This window comes from Aulostomus chinensis, chromosome 20, assembly GCF_037954235.1.
Source record: "Aulostomus chinensis isolate RoL2024-O1b breed Wild chromosome 20, RoL_Achi_v1.0, whole genome shotgun sequence".
NCBI lineage: Eukaryota > Metazoa > Chordata > Actinopteri > Syngnathiformes > Aulostomidae > Aulostomus > Aulostomus chinensis.
In genome coordinates this window covers 9798147-9814502 of record NC_141339.1, presented here as the reverse complement: position 1 = coordinate 9814502, position 16356 = coordinate 9798147, and the positions used below count along the sequence as shown (strand labels likewise).

General features: G+C 41.0%; 1 protein-coding gene across 6 annotated transcripts in view; it reads right to left on the bottom strand.

Annotated features, from left to right (window-relative positions):
• The window catches only part of dlgap2b (discs, large (Drosophila) homolog-associated protein 2b), a 118407-nt gene that overhangs the window by 41270 nt on the left and 60781 nt on the right, over nt 1–16356 (bottom strand). For all 6 annotated transcript variants that reach the window (XM_086190646.1, XM_086190641.1, XM_086190644.1 and 3 more), the window contains one exon: nt 4048–4265. In XM_086190646.1, coding sequence (XP_086046772.1) covers nt 4048–4265 — 218 coding nt within the window. The remainder of the gene's footprint in view (nt 1–4047; nt 4266–16356) is intronic.

The following is a 16356-nucleotide window of genomic DNA, read 5'->3' as shown; positions in this document are numbered from 1 at the left end:
CATAGCTTCTCCATGTCGCAGTGATGTATGTTTTAAAAATTTGATAACATGGATATGCAAAGGCATCTTTTCTTAGGAAAGAGGGTCATCACCATACCCTCATTTTGAACCCGGTTCCACAGGGTCCAAAACACCACCTGAACACCAAAGAGACAGGCTTGTTGGCATGGCAGCCAGACTGCATATTGAACTGTAGCGACAGTGCTTCTACACAACGCCTCTGAACAAAAGAAATCAATTAGAGCAACAAGGTCTCTTTTGCCCTCTTGGTACACTGCCAGAACCCTTTGTTAAATCCACTACGAATTTCCAGTGGAGGAGAATGCCCCCAGACCACTGTATGGGGTTCACATCACACACATCACTTTTTCCACTTTACGTCAATTGATGGATTGATATATAATTTAATTGGAAGTCCATTTGAAGTTTGCAGTGGCAATACACAAGAAAGTGTTTCAAATATTTTAGCCACCCAACTCTCCTCTATGAGAGGAGGTCAGTACACCAACAATTATTACCCCAATAATGATCATCGAGGAGAATTATCTGTCCGATTAAAGACACTAAAGAATTGTGGAGGTAGAGTTCATGGTAGCGAATGTAAAGTTTTACTCTTTGATGCCGGCAGCGAGTGCATATAGTACATATAGAGTACATTACTCACTATATATATATCATTTGGTACTGTGGCACAGAGCACAACACTATTTTATCTGATCTCATGAAACCATCAGTGGATCCACCAACAAAACTAAAGACGAACATAATGAGGTGATTATAAAACAAGTCACAAATAGGTGCAGCCCCACTCTCAGCAACAGCCTCATACAGTTATCCATGCATGCCTTGAATGACATAAGAAACACTGATAAAAAAGGGCCATTAAGTTGCCAAGCAACTTCATTTGAAATCAGCCAATACTGTCAAACCTCCTTAAACTCTACAATCTGTCAGGTACAGCTGAGCAAATAGGTGCATCAGCAAACAACAGTTTCCCCTCTCAGTGCAGCAGTGAGTCATAATGAGATGGTTATACTTATAAAAGGACAAAGGATGGAGAGTTGCAATGTGAAATAGGATGCAAAGAAATCTGTTATCGAAGGAAACATTCAGTTACGCAAACCAGTTTAAATGGAACCAACTCTTAAAAATACTAAATGTTCTTATTATTCAGTGCTGGGCTCATTGCTCAAAAGCTGTAATTCATTACTCATTCTTTTAAAAAGTACAATTACTTTGTTAGTTACATTCCTTGCACTTGTTACATTATCTTTCTGTTAAAGACAGTGGTGTACCCATCTGCAATTGTTTCAGTTTCAATCCACAAAACACCTGCTGATACCAACACCAGAGGTCTTTCTCTTTACTATTGTTGCTGTTGGAATCATATCTAAGGTCACAGTATGAGGTTGTAGTAAACCAAACAGCACTTATTAAAAGAGCAAAACCATTAGCACAAATGATTCCAATTTAAATGTATTACAGAGCAATTTATCTTTTGATTGATGTCTCATTGGTGTCAGAAAATGAAGCTATAGATTGGAATCTGTATCGTTACTGTCATTCTATTATCAGATCTGTGGTTAACATCAGTATCAGCACCTGATTCCAATATTCTCAATCAGATATTCCACCTCTGGTTAAATATTCACCCCCAAGGTCAGGGTAATGGCCAGCTCCTGTTTTCTCTGTGACAGTTTCAAGCTGGATAAGTAGGATGACAGCACATATTTGGTGGACAGTATTTCTCCAGGTAGTTGTGCTGCGGTAGAACTTGTTTTAGGAGGTTTATATTGTGTTCTTAATTGAAAGAGTTGTAGTGCCACTCCCTGCAATATCATATAACATTTGAGCTATTAATTAAGTATTCTGAACATTGGTGGTTTTACTTCTTCAATTAAGTATTCGTACACTTAACTCATATTAAATTTTGTTATTGTTGTAACATATCAGCTGCTGGGATGGGCTCCAGCCCCCCCGCGACCCTTAACAGGATAAGCGGAAGAAAATGGATAGATGGATGGATGGGTCACTGGGGCTGGAGCCTATCCTGGCATCTTTCAGGCAAGAAGGGGGGTTCACCAGTCCATCACAGGGCTAACACATATAGACAGACAACCATTCACACTCACATCCACACCTACAGTCAATTTAGAGCAGGGGTGGGCAACCATGTGCCATGGAGGGCCGTGTGTAGGTTTTCCTTCCAACCAAACATTTTAACAGGTGATTCCACTGATTAACACTCTTCTGTGGCTGAAGGTGTGTTAATCAGTGGAATCACCTGTTAAAGTGTTTGGTTGGAAGGAAAACCTGCATACACACGGCCCTCCATGGCACATGGTTCCCTACCCCTGATTTAGAGTATCCATCAGCCTCGTCCCCTCTTGATGTCTTTGGACTGTGGGAGGAAGCTGGAGTACCAGAGAGAACCCACACAGGCACAGGGAGAACATGCAGACTCCACACAGAAAGATCCTGTGCTGGAGCCGGGGCTTGAACCAGGAACCTACTTGCTGTGAGGCAACAGTGCTAACCACTGCACCACCGTGCCACCACATCCTGTCTCACAAAGGGATCTCTAAATATGTCAGTCAAGCAGTGGGGTCATGATATGTTAATTTCCATAAAAAATATTTATCATGTAGTGACTGTTGCCTCTGGATATTTTAATTAATTGCTCTAAATTTTTTCCTGGATCTTAGTAGAGGTCTGTGCTCTCTTAATGCATATCTAGTTGTGTGTGTGTGTGTGTGTGTGTGTGTGTGTGTGTGTGTGTGTGTGTGTGTGTGTGCATAAATGCGAGACACTGCAGAGCTTAAACCATTTATATTGATCTCATAGCACAGTCTCTTTACCATTTACCACATTAGAGCATCATTAGAGACACAAATCTAATTCTGGCATCTTCACAGTTAAGTCAATGTGGCCTCAAGGAAAAAGCAGTTCATTTTGTTCATCCTAACCCTTGAAACGTGCACAGGGCGACAGCGTGTTGATGGTTCAGAGCGTTTGACCTGTTAAACCAGCTCTGTGTCTGCTGCATGCAAGTCATGTCTTCCATACACAATCGCAGATACACATTGATTTGATTGATATTTTATAATGTTTAATTCAAAATATGAACACCCACAATACTGAACTGCTGCCTCACATTACCTCTGACAGAATGAATGCACTGTGTCACTTCAATCTGGTTTCTTTGAAATACATATCAATTTCATGAGGGTCTGTTGGCAAACCAAAAGTTTTGTAGCGCCTTCGATAAACTGCTGCAGGGATAAGATATTTTTGTGGGCCAACCAAGAGGTCATGATGGAACTATTCAACCAAAAGTCAGTGGAATCTTCACGATGGATTTTGGCTCATCGCATAAAATAACCTCTGTGTCAAACAGAAGTTTATGAGACATACACGTTTTGTTCAACTTTTTGAATTTTTTTTTTTTTAGGTTTTTTTTTTACGTAAATACAACAGCTGCAGTAAATTGCTAACATTAGGTGAGCAAACTGTACCACGGACACATGACATAAACATCACCACAACTAGCTTCACGCTTTCCCTCATTTAAGCCACTTTTGCATAACACCTCACGTCCTCAACAACATCTAGTCTGCTTTAGCCGCTTGGTGCTGATTCCTCACCTGTCACATGTGAAAATGATCACCTGACCAATCTATGGTGAGAACCGCTGGTTCTGTTTGGGACAGTGACCTGTTATGTTTGTGAGTTTTTACATTTACGACATAATGCACAAATAGCCAGTGAAATTGGTCACTTATCAAGTCATTAATCTGGTTCAACAGCCCTTTTTGACCTAAACCACTAAGTCTCCAAACTTGATGGCAGGTCCAACAGCACGTCTCTCATCTTCATCCCCACTTGACAACTCCAGCTTTTACTAAGAACATTACTGACAGTCGCTGCGCAAACAAGACTTTCCTGCAGCATACCCTCTGAGTGTCCATGACAACAATGTATCCATGAAAACATGGATTGGAATGATCACTCTGGCGTAAATGTGTCGGAGTAGGCTGCCAGACTTACCTTTGAGAGTCTAAATGGGGTCTCTGCAAGGCTGATTTGAGGATGAGAGCATCAGGCCGAATGGCCTTCTGTGGAGAGGTCTTAGGGCTTGTGTCAGAGTCACCACTCTCATCATCCACCTCTCCCATAGCTTTGACATAGCTACTACTTCTCATCCGCCGACACGGGATCTCCTCATCCTTCTCCCCAGGGTATCCGCCCCACTCATCCTGGGGAACCTGGAGAAGATAACAAGCCTGTTGTAAATACTTCAAACACATATGTGTGTATTCAGTCAGTATATGTTCTCGCTTATTAAACACAGATGTAACAGGGTTTGTCCTTCTAACATAACAATTTCAAACATTAGTTTGATGAGTTCTTGCTGCTTCAGCAAAAGCTCATACACAAACCCTGTTTCTTTCCCTTCACACTGAATTCTCCAAATCCAGTCCTACTTGTAAAACGCTTTGTAACACATCAACCTGGAAAAAAAATAAATACATGTGAACCGTCCTTATTGATGGATTTGCATCTTATGAACTGTTTGAAGGTATAAAGTATTAAAAGGTGACACTCAAGTCATTTCTCCAGAAATAAAGCTATGGAATGTAAAGTACTTCAGTTAGCTTTGACGTTGTTTCTGTGTTACGAAAAATAAATCACAGAAAAAAATTATGAAACTTAATTATGTCAAACAGGGTTTGGTAATTAAAACCAAATTTGTTTAAAACTGCATTTAGAACCTAAAACTCACTTAATCTTGTTCATGACAATTAATAAGATTAACACTGTCAGAGTGTTAGGGATTTTGTCTGTTTTCCCTCGTGTTTACCCCTCCTCCTCGTCCTGTTTTTTGTTGGCATGTTTGTGTGTCAGTCTAAAACTGCATGATATCAATTACAGTACTGGATCTCAAATTCAAACCCTGCCAGCTCCAGTATCACTACCAGTGCTGCTCTACATACAAATTTGAACTGAACAACAGTTATTCAAGATTGCTAGCAATAAACGTGTCATTGCTGAGTCCTGTTTCCATATAGTCCATTAATCCAACGCTTTAACAAACTTTGCAGCAAATGCAATGTATTATAATCTCTGTATTGAGGCATTTGCTTTTAACATTAAACTTGTGCGAAAAATGAATCACAAGACACTCTTATCTAATCAAAGTAAAAAGTTTGACATTATCATAGTATCGATAGTTTTAGTTTATTTCCTGTCCTTTTCACCACTTTTTCCTCCCCAATTGTACATTATATAGTAGCCTTCAGTATTTCCAAGCGAGGAGTTTCCCCTGAGGGCTGTAGAGTGTAGGAGGATCTTGCTACTCTCCCCAGTTCCCATACTCAACCCCCCGAGCAGGCGCACTGTCTGACTCGAGAGGGCGCTTTACCCTCATCCAACTTACCACCCATAGACACAATCAATTGTGCCTGTATTGGGACAACCAACCAAGCCTGACGTAACACAAGACTTTGAACAGGCAACCACCATGTTTTTAGGCAATGTACACACACTACCTGAGGGTGTCATTATGTCCCCTGGAGGCTTCACTCTGCTCTCACTCTCTGAGAGACTTTTACCCAGACTCCTGCGACATGACCAACAACCGCAACAATAAATTCACATTTTAAGATTTAATTCCAAATGTTCAAAAACATATGCACATTTTTTTCTGCTCACAACAGCAAGATGTCGGATGCACTCAGCCGTAGGACCTCAATACGTTATTTGCCATAACGTTGATATCAAATATGACACTGCATCACCAGTTTCTGAATGACAGAAGAAAAATCTTGTAACCAAAAGCTACAAACCTTAATACCATTTTAATATTTAGTATCAGTCACAGATTCAGCCTGTTTATTTGCTATATTTTGATTGTCATTACAGAAAAGGAGGCCCAAACTAATATCATATATACCACATGGTTGATCAAAATTACATTTTCATCTCAATCACAAAGAACACATACCTCCACCAAGATGAGCGAAACCTGATATATAATAAGCAGTGAGTGTGCTCTCACACATCTGCTTATGAGTGTGTCGCTGTTGTGAGAGGTGAAACGTGATATTCGGATTTTGTGGTAAATCTATCCACTACGTGGCACCAGAGAACACACAATTCCTATGTATTGTATCAGGGCTCTTAAACATTTTTAAGGCCAAGGACCCACAAACTGATGGAGAGATGGAACAGGGACTTCCTTAGACCAGGAATATCTTGCAAAAATGATTGCACAAGGATTCACAGGTGAAGTAAATGTCATTTTCTTTGTTTTGTTTTCTCCAAAGGTATCTTCTTTTCAAATAATGCAGCGTGTGTCATTGTGTCTTGGACCTTTGTCAGCTGGGGACTGAATAGACTCTTGGCCAATCACAGAAAACCTGACAGAGCCAGTGCGTAACATGTGGCCTCGTGATTGGCACAGCAGCGATAGGGGCAGGTCCTCTTCTTTGTGTACAGGAGGCCTTGGGGTGACAGGTGTAGGCTAGTGTCGTACTGTGAGTGAAGCAGTGCCCACCTTGACAGAGCTCCTGTGTATCGCTGAATGTGTGCATTACTGGCTGAAAGATAACGTCCTCTACTTCCATTGATCAGTTCACTAGAATATATTGGATTCATGTTAATGTGTATTAAAAAAAATACATTTGTGTAAGAAAACTGAGGAAAAAATACATGTACATATGGAATGAATGTAAAACAATTATCAGCCAAAAAATCAGACCCTCAGGGGGATCACAGATCCCCTGTTGAAGACCTCTGTCTTATACTATACATGTATATATGCATCAAGTTAGCCCAAGTCAAGTCAGTTTTATTTGTATCTCCCCAAATCACAACAAACGTTATCTTGTGACACTTTACAAGTAGAGCTGGTCTAGCGCCTCACTCCTTTAATTAATTAACAATCAACAATTCTCCATGAGCGAGCACATCTTCCAACAGCGACGACAAAAACTTTCCTTTTAACAGGCAGGAACGCTGATCAGACGCGGGCTCAATAAGAGCAGCCATCTGCTTTGACCGGTTGGGGGGGGGCAGGAAAACAGGGGCAAAGACAGATATGGATAAGGGAAAGAGAGAGACAGAAAAGAAAAAAGAGGGACACAGACAAAGAGAGGGGAAAGGAGGGGGGAGAGAATGGCAGATAGAAGTGGATGTGAACACAATGAAAGAAGAAAGAAGAGTGGAAGAAAGACAGGAACACGAGGTGCACAACAAACTAATAAGCCAATAATAACATACCGGACTTGAGCAATCAATTTCAGCGAAATATGAGCATTTATCTCCAAGCAAATACAATATCATCACAATGTTGATGTTAATGATATTACAGCATTGAGAGTGCTAATATGAATACTAGAAGTACTAATACTGATATGAAGGGTGGCAGCTTGAGCCTCTTCAGGTCTGTAGCCTCCTCCAGCAGCAGCATAAGTCAGGGATCCGGGAAGTAGCAAAGCATAAAGGCTCCAGGGGAGAGGTCGAGTTGGTAAGGAGTATGAGTATAGGAGGACAGAGAGGAGGAGAGAGAAGCCCAGTGCACCATAGGAGAATCCCTGGCAGTCTAAGCCTATAGCAGCATATCTAAGAGTGAGCCTAAGCAGCCCGGACTAAAGCTTTATCAAAAGGGAAGGTCTTAAGTCTGCTCTTAAACATAGAGAAGGTGTCAGCATCCCAGACCAAAACTGGAAGACGGAACCTGATAGCTGAAGGCTCTGGCTCCCGTTCTACTTTTTGAGACTCTAGGAACCACAAGTAACCCTGCATGCTGGGAGCAAAGGGTTCTAGCTGGGTAATAGGGGACTATGAGCTCTGTCAGATGACAAGGTGCCTGATAGTTGAGGACTTTGCATATTAGAAGGAGAATTTTGAATTCTATTCTGAATTTGACAGGGAGCCAAAGCAGAGAAACCGGTACAGGAGAAAGAATGGTGGCTTCTACCAGTTCTCGTCAACACGAAGGCAGCAGCATTTTGGAAAAAAGTCTTTAGGGAATTATTAGTACAACCTGATAGGAGGGAATTGCAGTAATCCAGCCTGGAAGTGACAAAAGCATGGAAAAGTTTTTCTGCATCTTTTTGAGGATGTGTCTGATCTTAACAAAGTTACGAAAATGAAAGAAGGCAGACCTGGAGATTTGCTTAATGTGGGAATTGAAGAACAGATCCTGATCAAACATAACTCCAAGATTCCTTAAGACAGTGCTGGAGACAAAGGCAATGCCATCCTGGGTATCTATCTCATTAGATAAGGTGTTTCTAAGGTGTTTTGGGGCCAGCATAAGAACTTCAGTTTTGTCAGAATGTATTAATAGGAAATGGTGGATCACCCATGTTTTTATTTCCTTTAGACAGGCCTAAGGTATAGTCAGCTGATTTGTTTCATGAAATTAAAATGAATCAATTGTTTTCTTATAATGTGACCTAGATATAGAGTGAAGAGGACTGGTCCAAGCACAGACCCTGTGGAACGCCATAGCTCACTGTAGTGGTCCAAGAATCATCATTTACAACGACAAACGGAGATCGACTGAGTATGTATGACTTAAACAAGTTTAGTGCAGCGCCTCTAATGCACGCATGACACGTTCCAATCTTTGCAATAGGATATGATGGTCAATGGTATCAAAAGCTGCACTGAGATCTAACGGAGACCACTCCCTCATCTGATGCCAGTAGGAGGTCATTGGTATCGTTGACTAGTGCTGTTTCTGTGCTATGATGAATCCTGAAACCTGACTGGAAATCCTCTCATAAGCTGTTGCTGTGAAGGAAGTCACAAAGATGCTTCAATAGTTTAGAAGAATAAATTGTCGTACTATTGTCGTTTGCTAAGGTCAATGGGAGAAGAGCTATCCAGGTACACACCTGGGCATTCAGCTGCCTCTAAGGTTTCTGAGTTTAAGGATAACGTGTTGTCATTTGATTGCAGGAGGGGAAAAACTTTCTCTGTCATAAGTCAAATTTTAGGCGGCACGGTGGCGCAGAGGTTAGCACTGTTGCCTCATAGCAAGAAGGTTGCAGGTTCCAGTCCCGGCTCCAGCTCGGGATCTTTCTGTGGGGAGTCTGCATGTTCCCCCTGTTCCTGTGTGGGTTCTCTCTGGTACTCCAGCTTCTTCCCACAATTCAAAGACTAGGCTGATTGATACTCTAAATTGACCGTAGGTGTGAGTGTGAATGGTTGTCTGTCTACATGTGTTGGCCCTGGGATAGACTGGTGACCCGTCCAGGGTGAACCCCACCTCTCGCCCAAAAGCTAGGATAGGCTCCAGCCCTCCCGCAACCCTTAACAGGAAGAAAATGGATGGAAGTAGAATTTTATCATTTAAAACAGTTCATGAAGTCATTGCTAGTCAGGGAAACAGTAATACTTGGCTCAATACAGCTGTGTTTTTCTGTCAATCTGGCTACAGTACTGAAAATAAAACTTGGGTCATTCTTATTTTCCTTTTAATGCTGAGTCATCAGCTGCTCTAATTTGGGGCTTTCCTTTAAGTTTTAAGGCTGTCTTGCCAGATTATAAATGAGTCTGCAAGTTTGGAGGAGCATCATATGTGCTCCAGCTTTTGTGTTGTTTATTTCACATGTCAGGTTTCAGAATTGTATCATGATGCTTGTTTCCTTTGTTTTATTTTATTTTTTTAATGGGGCAATAGAGTCCAGGGTTGTTCATAAGTTGCCTATTGCACTACTGATAAAATAATCAATTTGAGTGGGACAGTTGACAACAGGGTCCTCTGTTATAATGGGATGTGACATTGAATTTCATGCCAGTGGGACAGAGTCCTTAAATCTAGCTATGGCATCACCACACAGACATCTTGAAAATACAGTTTTCCTTAGCTTGTGTAGTCGAGCAGTATGAAGTCAGTGGCGATTAGTTGATGGTCTGATAAAAGAAAGTTCTGCACGAGGTCGAAGGTGTAGTTATGGCAGTGAGTGGACTCATGCAATGACTGATAGAAGCCAATTTATTCAAAAAGAGAGATAAATGCAGTACCCAGACTGTCATTATCGACAGTCCACGATCCACGTGAATATTGAAATCACCTGCAATGCCTTAATCTGTTTTAAGAACTAAAGTGGATATAAGCTCAAACTCACTAAACTCACTAATTGCGATAGGAATTCAGAGTATGGAGCAGGAGGGGGGTAACAATAACAACCAGAAGCGGCTGTAGAGTTTTCCAGGCTGGATGAGACAGACTGAGAATCAGGCTTTCAAATGAATTGAAATTTATTCTGGGTCTGGGATTTATTACCAGACTTCTGTCAAAAATGGCAGCAACAACACCTCCTCGGCCAGAGCCTCAAGGAATATGAGAGTTAATGTGACTGGGTGTTGTGGATTCATTTATACTAATATATTATACTATTAATTCATTTACTAATACAGTTTTGAATGACAGATGTTTAATAGTTAGCATTTAATTCTTATATTCTTTTGAATGAGTTCAGTGGTAGTGTTATTCGTTATTAGGTTTTTCTGACTGACTCCTTTAAATGTTTTTGACTGAGTCAACTTACATGAACGTGGGACAGACACAGTCTCAGTGGGGGTAACTGCCCTTGTGGAAGTGTAGAGAAGCATGTAATACAGCAGCTCTGCCTCCTGGTCTCAACTCTGGGCTGTGAGGGTTTTTTGGTTCTATAACAAACTGGGCCATATTTCTAGAAATGAGACCTGCTCCATCCAACGTGGGATGAATGCCGTCTCTCCAGGTCTTCCTCAGAGAGTGTTCCAGTTCCAGTTCCAGTCCAGTGAAGCCCACATCATTTTCTAATCATCACCTCAACAACCAGCGGTTGAACAATAACATGCAGCTAAACATGTCATTGCATTCATCACTTGAAGATTACACTATGCGCTACGACTATGACATAAATTCAGCTTGCATATGTCCTCACCTTCATCAGATCTGAGAAGTTTGGAAAACATTTGACTATGTGGAGTCTCAATTGCAACAGTTTCATTTTAAATGGAAAATATACAAACTGGCTGTCTCACCATGGTAACAAAATTTCACACACTCACGGCCTTCAGAATAACCCATTACCACATTCTTGAGGTATTTCTGACCAGACCAAATTTGAGATGAACCTGATCCACCCACTAGGAGGAGTAAATCAGATTGAAAAAAAATGCATGTAACTTCCTTTCCCATCAGATGTTGGCATGATTCAACTTCCAAAAAATATTTTTTTTGGTACATACTACAGCCCCTCATACACACACACCAAGTTTGGTGAAAATAGACCACAAAGATTTGTGTAACAGAAAACAAAAAAAACACCACTGAAATTAGTATTTCATTAGCAGGGCAAACTAATGCAGGAATTGTATTACATACTCCATGTGGCACTCCAAAAGTACTTTAAGGATACTTGTGACTAGAGCCAGTCCAAGACATAAGAAAACTAAGCACCTGCTTGGTGGCAGGACAAATATTTTTATAAGCTTAAAAAAAAAAAACAATGGAAAGAATGAAGCTAAAAGGCGGCACGGTGGTGCAGTGGTCAGCACTGTCGCCTCACAGCAAGAAGGTTCTGTTGGGATAGGCTCCAGCCCTCCCACGACCCTTAACAGGAATAAGCGGAAGAAAATGGATGGAAGAATGAAGCTATTCCCTATTCATTAAAATTACTTCAGTTGTTCAAAACATTTGTCAGTTCTGTAAAATCTGCTGTATCAAGACATGTAGGCTTTCAGCATCAACAGCAAAAACAGCTTGTCTGTTGTTTGTTTGTCTGAGTTGGTCACACACATTTTTACATTTCTAAGAGATAAATCAATGGTGCTCTAGGGTGTAACCAGAGCATTTTTGTCAACGGAGAGGCATGACTCAGAGGTAGAGTGGCTGTCTAGCAACCGAAGGGTCGCCGGTTCGATACTCACTTCCCACGGCGACAATTTCCAAGTATCCTTGAGCAAGATACTGAGCCCCTAATTGCTCCTGATGGCCTTGGGACGGACTGGCGACCCATCCAGGGTGAACCCCGCCTGCTGCCCAGTGTCAGCTGGGATAGGCTCCACCCCCGCCTCACCCTTAACAGATAAGCGGTTTTGAAACTGGATGGATATTTCTGTAAACTATCAAATTACTCACATTAATTTTAATATTTTTCAATGTTTAACGTTCATTGTACTCTGACCAAATTCACCTTGTCAGCATTTTTAATTAACTGTAAAACTTTTACGTTTATGACTAACTTCATCACCGTAACATTTTCTTCAATTCACCAGCAAGTGTTTGTGGTCCATGTGTGAAGCAATAGTTGATTAAATTTAGAAACAGAAGTTCCCCTGAAGATGAGCTTAATTTCAATTTTTCCTCTCTAATTCATCGCACAATTTGAACTTGCGATAATGTCAAATATATTCATCCATATTGCCATCTCAAGTCAAGGTAAATAATGTCCTACTTCAGTCCTTTATCATTTCTACATGGATTATTTTCTTAACTTCAAGATTCCTTGGGTTAAGGTTCCTTGGCATCATCATTCGCACCTGGCACCATTTTTTTTTTTTGTCAACTCATAACTTACAGGTAGGTTCAGTGAATTTTGACAACCTTGATGAAACTCAGAATTTTTCAAGAGAATCAATAGCTCTGATATAAAAAGATTTCATGACATGGAGTTAAAAGAGAAGAAATAACTTCATATTTATAATGGGGCCATAATATTTGACCAAATGATCACAGCAGCTGAATGGAAGTATAAAACAACCTTTAAGAATAAGACCTGAAAGTCAAAACACTGGAATAAGACATGTTCAGAAAAAAAGTCTAAGAATTGCCCTGAATCTTTGCAGTGATGCAATTTTTGTATTTAGCAGGCTTGCTGGGCAAAAGCTGTCAATCATTCCTCTGTGGGTGCTAATTAGCACACTGTCATTAATTGCACAATTTCACTGATAACACAATACTCATAACAGTTCTTGAAATTTCCACTAACACATTCGATGACATTGAACACATATATGATTTGAGGTTTGACATCATAAGTATAAGTAGCTGTTGGTCTCTTTCAAGTAACTGTAACCATGCTGCTTTTAACAAAGCATCTGGATTAACAGAACAGCTAAGTGATTATTTGTTAATTACTGTACAGTGTACTCCTACAAATGTTTACATACAGGCAAGCGCTCATGTACGGACAAATAGTACAACTTAATTCAATTTTGATGCAATCAGAGTCAAGGAGGAGCATATACAGTATAATCTCATTAGCTTCATTCGTGTTGATAGTGAAACTGAATGCATCTACATTGTTCGCCTGATTTTACAGAGATTGATCCGTGATTATTAATGACCAGTCGAATGAGTCATTCCATGTAAATCCATGTCCCTCCCTATAGGTGGCGATTCATGATGATAATGGGTCACATGTTAAACCACATTGATCAGAAGTTGTTTTAGAAACAACAGTCAGTTTGCGATCATTCCAATGGTGCAGTCTTGACTCTAGAATGAGTGGCTGGAGGAGCAGGGGTGTCCCTGATGATCCACCAGTAACTCCCTTCACCCAATCATAGAGCCTGCCTGCTCTGCTCTCACAGGGAGAAAAGTGGCTGATTATCCCATCCTTCCATCCATCCATCCATTTGCTTCCACTTATCCTGTTAAGGGTGGCAGGGGGGGCTGGAGCCGAACCCACCAGATTTTGGGGGTGAGGCGGGGTTCACCCTGGACGGGTCACCAGTCCATTACAGGGCCAACATTTAGACAGACAACCATTCACACTCACAGCCACACCTACGGTCAATTTAGAGTATCAATCAGCCTCGTCCCCTCTTGATGTCTTTGGACTGTGGGAGGAAGCTGGAGTACCAGAGAGAACCCACACAGGAACAGGGAGAACATGCAGACTCCACACAGAAAGATCCCGTGCTGGAGCCGGGACTCGAACCTGGAACCTTCTTGCTGTGAGGCGACAGTGCTGACCACTGCACCACCGTGCCACCACCGATTATCCCATTTTTCACATTCACTATCATTTCCTTCCTCCCGCAATTTCATCACTGACTTGGCAACCTGGGTCAACTGGGCACACAGGTGAATGACTAGACATGCATGAAAATGAAAATTATCTTCTCAGTCAGAGGAGGCAAACTGGAAAAAGGACAGAAATTTAAAAGGAACATGCCAACTTTTTTGGGTAATAGGATTATTTGCCAGGGCAAGGGAAGGAGACAGATACCCTTCTTAGTGCAATGAATATGAATGGGAAACGTTAGCATACATCCGTAAAAAGTAATTAAATGTACTTTTCTACAAAATTGTATTTGCCTGCATTCATGTAACGAGAGTAGTCCTTAAAAATTGTTTTATATGATGCAGCACCTCAAAAGTCCACAGAAACATAGGGAAGTTTGTTGACAACTGGGAGAGTGACTGATCCTACAAATCACTGCCGACTTTGAAAGAGAGGATGAGGAGAATTCTTCTAAACAAACCAAGACTCTGATCCTCAACTAATTGTTGACTTTTGACAGACAGACAGAAGTCCCATCCAGTACAATTCAATGTCCTAAGCTAACTAGCAATCAGGAGATTTCGGAAGGTCTCAGCTCACCACTGCACACACAGGTGAGAGAAGGGTATCCATCTTCTTAACTCTTGGGAAGATGGAAAAACAATGCATTTCAAAGTTATTTTCCTCCAAAGATTCTATTAATACCACACATTGCTTTCCAACATCATTAATCTGGAATATTTGCATAGCTATTTTTTCTAAATATCTCTGTAGTCAAGATGAAAAAGGAAGTGAAGTTTTTCAACCATATGCTACTAGAAATCTCCTTTGAATTTGAAATTAATGAACTTCTTTTCTTACAGTGTTGGGTCTCTTAACAATGAACTTCATAGTTTAGCATGCAACAGCACCTTCACTCACGACCTAGTCTATCAACAGATGTGGTGTGCCTCAAGGCTGCTAAAATATTTTTCATTGGATGCAATTTTATCACCTAATGTAGCTGGAAATTCGACAAGATACAACTGTGTTTGTTACAAGAAATGTGATAATGAGTTGCACATGGATGACATGTTTTGGTTTGACTGTTTAATGAAGAAATCATACTAGTATTTACTCGCTTAGCCTCGCCTTTGTCTATACACCTGTGGCCCCAATGCTAATGCTAACTATATTTCAGCATTTAGCTAAACCTAGCCGGTTGTGTATGAGTGATTAAGAATACAGCTGTATGCGGAGGTAAATTAATTGAAAATTATTACGAGAATTTTAATTCATGTTTTGTATGTCATTCATTGCAAAGCCAACTGTTTTTAAGTTTATTGATTGTTTTAAGGAATTGAATTTAGACTTTCTGATGTGCATTTCATGGCTGAACATAAATGGGTTTGTATTGATATAAAAATTCAGTCAAAACAAAAACGTAATTGTCACTGTAGAAACTTCAATTTGGTGGGGTGGATCTAGGACTTTTCTTGCTGAGATTTTCAAGCGTCAAATTCAAATAGGCTCCACCCTACAACAGGGCTTTATTAGCATTACCTTACATCTTGACACCCTGCTGAAACAAGATTAAGTCAACAGCTCGCCCAACACAGAACCTGTCTACCTCAACACAAGTGAACACAAACCCAAAGGATCCAGAAACATCAAACAAATACGATCTGATGAGCACACAGAGTGTCGACCATGAGGCCTGTGCTCTGACCCCCTTCCCTCTCATTTCACTGAATAAAGCTCTGAGTGCGGACATGCTCAGTGCATGATGTGCCCAGCTAGAGGGGCCTGCTGACACATTATGCCAGTGTGAGAGCTGCTGTATTGACTGTCTTTGGCGCGTACACACACACACACACACTAGAACATCCAGGGATTCATCCTCCTCTCCCTCACCCAGCACGGACATTTTAAAGGTTTATACAAGTCTGGCACTACTCAAACCTGCTTATGTAGCTAGCAATGCTCACTTGCATTTGGAAGTTGCAAAATGATTGTGCTAGCACCAAATGCAATCCTGCTAAACTCAACAGGGAACAATCTGGTAAAAGGGCTAAGGCAGGATAAATGCAATTTTAGTGAGAACTGAAGCCATCATCTTAAAGGGGGGTTAAGGCAGGCCAATCACTTCAACTCCTCTCATCCCCATTACAAGCAGCAGACCATTTCATAATAGCCAGAGAGGAAAGACTTCTCTGGAGGTGACGTTTCTAAGCATATACACACAGACCTCCATTACAGTCTGGTGATCTCCCTTTTAATTACTGTCATCATGGTGTATTACACTACCCTATATCACTACCCCACTGACCCATTAGGGAGCTGAATAAGTTTAGCTCCACAT